The following is a 7500-nucleotide window of genomic DNA, read 5'->3' as shown; positions in this document are numbered from 1 at the left end:
TGTAGTTTTTTAAGGAAGCTGCCGCTTGCTCCTTTGCCCCTTAACCCTCAGCTTCCTTTCACTGATAAGGTCATTTCCTGTGCTAAGTTGGTCTCCAGCAACTTGTGCTTCTGTCATATGTGGCTGGCTCGGCGGTAGAACCAGTGTTCTCACAGAGAACACACACACACACACACACACGGAGTAGGGTTCCGCCAGAAGAACCGTAACTGCATAAAAACCGCAGAAACTAACCTGAGGGCTTGGCTCAAGCAAACTGCATGAACTAACAACAGTAGACACTAGATGGCAGCCAAGAGCTGAGCTTTTCACTGAGAATTCAAACACACACACACACACACACACACACACACAGACACACACACACACACACACACACTCAGACACACACGCTCTCACACACACACTCACACGCACACACACACACACACACACACACACACACACACACACACACACACACACACATACACACACACACACACTCAGACACACACACACACACACACACACACATACTCACACACACACTCACACTCACACACACACACACACACACACACACACACACACACACACACACACTCACACAGACACACACACACACACATACTCACACTCAAACACACACACACACACACACACACACACACACACACACACTCACACACACACACACACTAGGGGTGTAAAGATTAACCGATACGTATCGGTATCCGTTTTTAACGTGTAAGATACGGCTACATCGATACGTGAAGCCCCGTATCGGAATAAAACTGAAATGAACCGGTCGTTATATCGATTTACTTGTTATGAATCGGTGCACAACCTTTTCTGCTCGCTCAGACTCATTTACGTTCCAAGCAGCGCGTTCATCCCACTTCCGGTTTTGAAACTACACGTGGCACGGAATTGTGGGTAATGCAGTTCGTTTTTGGTTACATTCATTGCCCAAAGTTGTCAAATGACCTCATTACCCATACATCTATTGCAACTTAACCATGTGACAACTTGCACTCTGTCGGCTTTTGTTTTTCAAAATCCAGCGCGAAATTAAGCACTTATAGCATTCCTACAGCAACGATAGTCTGTAGAGTAGCCTTACCTTTGATGAAGGGATTTCCTTAATGTTAAATAATAATTTGGCCCTTGCTGCTAAAACGATGCATAAATTATTAGCCAATGATTTTGTTCATATTCACTCAGACTTGTGGCATTTTAGGTTTCTGCATTAGGTCTACTGTTGGAACAAAATAAGCCCAGAGAGTTCATTGATTTGTAGGCCTCTTTTATTCTTGTAGGGTAGGCTAGGCCTATATGAGAAAAGGCCAAGAATGTCTTAAGCACTGTTTTATTTTATTTCGGTATTGTCTTACCTCAACAAGGCTACAGCTCCATGAAAACAATCAGATATAACTCTATAAAATCTGTAAAGTCTATAAAAATGTATTTTTTTGTTGTATTTGGCTGCTGTGCTTGACTGAAATGTAGACTATTCTTTTTTCATTTCAATACAGTATATCAGTTAAGATAATCATATTCACACATTTTGTTGCCTTGACAACCATGACCATGATAATTGATAATATAAAATGAATGTGCACCTTGAGCAAATTATAAAAGATCTTTCAGAATGCTTTCCATTCTTGAACTGCATCGAATTGCATCGAATCGCATTGCATCGAATCGTACTGAATCGTTTTTTATAAACATGTATCTTTTCTTGTATCGAATCGTGCCCCTGTATCTAGATGCGAATCGTATTGTCTTTTACATGAGAGATTCACACCCCTAACACACACACAGTGTTTGTGCTTAATGCCTACTGATGCTTTGCCCAACATAATTAGAAAAATTTATCCTGCCCCACTGATGAAAAGTATGGGTCCCTTCCATTCAGTGTTCTGTGTTGTCTAAAACTGGTGTGTGTGTGTGTGTGTGTGTGTGTGTGTGTGTGTGTGTGTGTGTGTGTGTGTGTGTGTGTGTGTGTGTGCGTGCGAGAGAGAGAGACGGTCAGTAATGGTCATTTCCTCCTCTCTTCTCTCTGCAGTAAAAAGCCAAAGAAGTCTCAGAGACGACATCATCACCACCACCACCAGAACAACCGACTGAAACCACTCACGCTCGCCTACGATGGAGATGCAGACATGTAGACACACACACACACACACACACACACACACACACACACACCAGAACAACCGACTGAAACCACTCACGCTCGCCTACGATGGAGATGCTGACATTTAGACACACACACACACACACACACACACATACACACACACACACACAAATAAACTTCTGTTGCCTACGCTATGTCAAGTCTGAACTAAAACATTTACACATCAATACAAACACACTGTGTGCATGCACGTGCAGTCGTGCACACACACACACACACATACACAGGCAATTCAGCTCCTGCCAATTATGCTATCTCAGAGTCTGAACTAAAACACACACACACACACACACACACACACACACACACACACACACACACACACATCCCATAGGGGGATGACCAGGACTGATGGTGAGATTTTTTTGTAAAGGACTCTGGACGTTCAGAGAGACTGATGACCCCATGTTTATAAGGACACACACTCCTCCCCCTGTGCTCCTCTTGCGCACTCTCTCTTTCTCTCTTTTCTACTCCGTCTCTTTGAGAACCTTGGAGAGCCCTTTGTTTCACGAGAGCCTTGGAGAACTCTTGTCTTCTTGAGGAAGGCTGCCTTGTCTTTTGTGCCATTTGTTCTTGAGGTTCCATTCTGTAAGATACGTTTGTGGTTGTTTGAACGAGCAGTTTACTGGAGAAAGCACACCTTACTGCCCCATCTGGCCTCAAACACACACACACACACACACACACACACACACACACACACACCTACTGTACCCAACCCAGCAGTGACCATGTCTCTGCTCTGCCCCTTACTGGTGACTGGCAGAAAACAGACACCAACCTACCATCAATCAACAGAGTGCTGATCTCTCTCCCTCACGCACACACACACACACACACACACACACACACACACACACACACACACACACACACACACACACACACACACACACACACGCTTGCAAACACACACACACACACACACACACACACACGCATACATACACACACACACACACACACTCATTGCATGTGCTCAAATGGGTAATTCGTTGTTAAAGACTTTCCCTGATTGGTGGGCCATTAGACCCCACCCCCTCCTGACGCCATTTTGCACTATATTAGTGCAGCAGCACGCTACAACCTCACAGCATCGCCATGGGAACCACGCTACGAGCTCATAGCATCGCCATGGGAACCACGCTACGAGCTCACAGCATCGCAATGGGAACCAGGCTACGAGCTCACAGCATCGCCATGGGAACCACGCTATGAGCTCACAGCATTGCCATGGGAACCACACTACAAGTTCACAGCACCGCCATAGGGACCACACTACAAGCTTACAGCATCGTCATAGGGACCACACTATAAGCTCACAGCATCGTCATGGGGACGACACTATGAGATCACAGCATCGCCATGGGGACCACACTGAGCTCACAGCATCGCCATGTCGACCACACTATGAGCTCACAGCATCGCCATGGGGACCTGCCCATCACAACCAACAAGATGGTGGACAGTTGTGCTAGATGTGTTAAAAAACTGCCGTAGACCTTTTTTATGAATGACGGGAACTCACTAATGTTTGTTAAAGTTGACTGGATTTGTTTCTCTGTGACAGGACAACATGTAAATATTAGATTTGTTTAATTTGATACTTCTGGTCTCTAGTAGCAGTGGAGCCATCTGTACAGAGTGTCATTCAGCTACATCCCTCCTCCTCAATCTGACTGATTCACAGGGGTGTGTGTGTGTGTGTGTGTGTGTGTGTGTCTGTCTCTGTCTCTGTGAGTGTCTGTATGTGTGTCTGTGTGTGTATGCGGAGGATTGCTGCATTCCTCTTCAACCTGACTGACACACAAGCATGTTTGTGCGTGTGTGTGTGTGTGTGTGTGTATGATGCGTCAGATTCTGACCTCTCTGGACCGGTTCTCCAGGGTCCGTGTCAGACCCATGTCAGGTCCAATTCAGTATTCACATATACATACACACACACACACACACACACACACACACACACATATATATACACACACACGCACACACACACACACACATACACAAACAAGCACACACACACACACACACACACACATATATATACACACACACGCACACACACACATACACAAACAAGCACACACACACACACACACACAAGCAAACACACACACACACACACACACACGCACAGATGACTAGTAAGTCTTCCTGAACACCGGTCTGTTACTACTGAAGCTGACAAACCACATGGAGGTGTGTGTGTGTGCGTGTGTGTCCATGTTTGCGTGTGCGCGTGTGTGTGTGTGCGTTTGCTATGTTATTAACAGCTGTGTAAGCAGAGCTTTGCTCCCCTTCTGATTCTAAAGTATTACTGGCATGGACAGAGAGGCACTCCAGTCTGATTGACCAATAAGGAAAGCTGTCCTGGTCATTGATAGAACTCCACTCTGATTGGCCAATAAGGAAAGCTGTCCTGGTCATTGATAGAACTCCACTCTGATTGGCCAATAAGGAAAGCTGTCCTGGTCATTGATAGAACTCCAGTCTGATTGGCCAATAAGAAAAGCCGTCCTGGTCATTGACACTGCACGTCATATATCATAAGCTCCGCTCCTGACCTGACATGCATTATCATATCTAATGGCATATCATGGATATTTTGTAAATCTTAACATGTAGCAGGTGAATAAAAATTAATTTTGTTTGTTTGCTTCACTCTTTGTTTGTTTCTAGTTGTAAATATATGCATATTGTTTAATTTAATGATTTTTTATGTACTATATATACATATTTTCATTTCTTTTTGTATTGCAAAACAATGTTTAGTATTAGTCTTTGTGTTTGTATGCCTGTACCTATGTATGTGTGTGTGAGCGTGTGTGAGTGAGTTTGTGTGTGTGTGTGTGAGTGAGTGTGTATGCGTGTGTGTCGTTACTGATCTTTGCTTGGGCGAAACAGGCTGCCCGTGGGGCCTTCTGGTCCTGGTTGTTTCCTACAGGTTGTTTATAAATGTACCTGATGACTTGCTGATAATAAAAAAAGACAAAATTCACACCATGGTGTCCCTTTACTGAAAACACACACACACACACACACACACACGACAACACAGCCTCTCCAACACGCACCACAGAGCAACAACACAGCCTCTCCAACACGCACCACAGAGCGACCACACAGCCTCTGCTTCAACACGCAGCACAGAGCCACAACACAGCCTCTCCTTCAACACGCAGCACCACCACAGAGCGACAACACAGCCTCTCCTTCAACACGCACCACAGAGCCACAACACAGCCTCTCCTTCAACATGCAACACAGAGCCACAACACAGCCTCTCCTTCAACATGCACCACCACAGAGCGACCACACAGCCTCTGCTTCAACATGCAACACAGAGCCACAACACAGCCTCTCCTTCAACACGCAGCACAGAGCGACAACACAGCCTCTCCTTCAACATGCACCACAGAGCGACAACACAGCCTCTCCAACACGCACCACAGAGCGACAACACAGCCTCTGCTTCAACATGCAGCACGACAGAGCCACAACAGCCTCTCCTTCAACATGCAACACAGAGCCACAACACAGCCTCTCCTTCAACACGCAGCACAGAGCCACAACACAGCCTCTCCTTCAACATGCAACACAGAGCGACAACAGCCTCTCCTTCAACACGCAGCACCACCACAGAGCGACAACAGCCTCTCCTTCAACATGCAACACAGAGCGACAACAGCCTCTCCTTCAACACGCAGCACCACCACAGAGCGACAACAGCCTCTCCTTCAACACGCAGCACCACCACAGAGCGACAACAGCCTCTCCTTCAACATGCAACACAGAGCAACAACACAGCCTCTCCTTCAACACTATGGAAGATTTAAAGATATTCTAAAGCACCTGCTACTATTGAATATCTTTAAAGATATTCTAAAGCACCTAGGGCTGGGACGGTAACCCCATTACCGCATTACCGCCGTCACGTGACCCCTACCGCGGTTCTGAGCTCGTCACCGTCATCACCACACAAAAAAAAACAAAAACCTGTGAAACATTTGGGGGATTCGACTTCGACGTTTTCAACCATGACATACTGTATAAACAATTCCGGGTTGAAAACGTAGCAGAATCTCAGAGATAATCACGTTATGCCGTCAGCTTAGACGTCTGCACATGTGTGCACGTAGTAGGCCTATGTAATGTCATGATGTGTAATGTGATGGACCATCTTATGACATTGATACTCAGAAAACCACAGTTACGTTAAGTAGGCTAACCCTCCGTTTTAAAAACAAAACTTCAAAACTTATCATCAAAAGATGAAGCAAACCCGACCTTTCGCGTTTGTGTTGGGGAACGCAATGTTCCAACATTCCATTTGTTTACTATGTGAGAGTAGGGGAGAACTTGCACAATCATAACACTTTTCTATTCTCTCCGTTCAAACTCGATATACAAAAAGCTGTTAAAAGTGAAAGCTGTGAAATTGGCCGGAAAGGAGTCATACATCTTTAGTTCATGAAAGAATTAAAAAAATATGTTGTTGTTTGTTAAGAATCTAACTTAACAGTGACATGTAGGTCTAGGCTAGCCTAGGACTTACCTTTGTTACAACCTGGCGCAACCATTAAAACGTGCGGTAGCCTACCGTTGTAACATTAGCATAATCGTCATGAATGTAACAGTTCTAAAATCGCGATAGCCTTGTTGATAAACTGCTTATTTCTTTCATGTCTAAAGCATTTGGTCTTTGAAGTTGCAGCGGCTATCTAAAGTTTAATCGGCTGTGATGGCTGATGGTGGCACAAAATTCATAATCCATAATCCATTTTTTTTTGTTGGGGGGGGGGGGGACCGCGATACCGTGATAATTTCTTGTTTACCGACCACGGTAAGAAAACTTCCATACCGTCCCAGCCCCTCAAAGCACCCGCTACTGAGTTGAATATCTTTAAAGATATTCTAAAGCACCCGCTACCCGCTACTGTGTTGAATATCTTTAAACATATTCTAAATCACCCACTACTGAGTTGAATATCTTTAAATATATTCTAAAGCACCCACTTCTGAGTTGAATATCTTTATCTTTAAAGATATTGTAAAGCACCTGCTACTGTTGAATATTTTTAAAGATATTCTAAAGCACCCACTGCTGTGTTGAATATCTTTAAAGATATTCTAAAGCACCCACTACTGAGTTGAATATCTTTAACGATATTCTAAAGCACCCGAGCGCTACTGTGTTCAGAGATAAGAACACAGATGTGTCACTCACGGCCTAGCTGAGCCCAGCTCACCATCAGTATATCCCAGAGCGGTCTGATAGGCTACCCAGGTGCTTGCTGTTTAAATTA

The 7500-nt window shown here is 44.8% G+C and overlaps 2 protein-coding genes across 2 annotated transcripts in view; both read left to right on the top strand.

Moving 5' to 3' along the window:
- The window catches only part of thsd7aa (thrombospondin, type I, domain containing 7Aa), a 125919-nt gene extending 123758 nt beyond the window's left edge, over positions 1–2161 (top strand). Inside the window, exon 28 of the mRNA XM_076301452.1 lies at positions 2051–2161. Within this exon, the coding sequence (XP_076157567.1) occupies positions 2051–2153 (103 nt within the window). The 3' untranslated portion in view covers positions 2154–2161. The remainder of the gene's footprint in view (positions 1–2050) is intronic.
- A 1392-nt stretch (positions 2162–3553) lies between these two features.
- nxph1 (neurexophilin 1) overlaps positions 3554–7500 on the top strand; it is a 37580-nt gene continuing 33633 nt past the window's right edge. The window contains exon 1 of the mRNA XM_076301451.1: positions 3554–3649. Coding sequence (XP_076157566.1) covers positions 3554–3649 — 96 coding nt within the window. The remainder of the gene's footprint in view (positions 3650–7500) is intronic.

This window comes from Alosa pseudoharengus, unplaced genomic scaffold (genome assembly GCF_046254945.1).
Source record: "Alosa pseudoharengus isolate Yale_2024_CS ecotype anadromous, Long Island Sound unplaced genomic scaffold, YU_APseudo_1.1 YU_APseudo_1.1_scf_23, whole genome shotgun sequence".
Classification (NCBI taxonomy): domain Eukaryota; kingdom Metazoa; phylum Chordata; class Actinopteri; order Clupeiformes; family Clupeidae; genus Alosa; species Alosa pseudoharengus.
The sequence above is the reverse complement of the archived record's forward strand: the minus strand, read 5'-3'. Positions and strand labels throughout refer to the sequence as shown.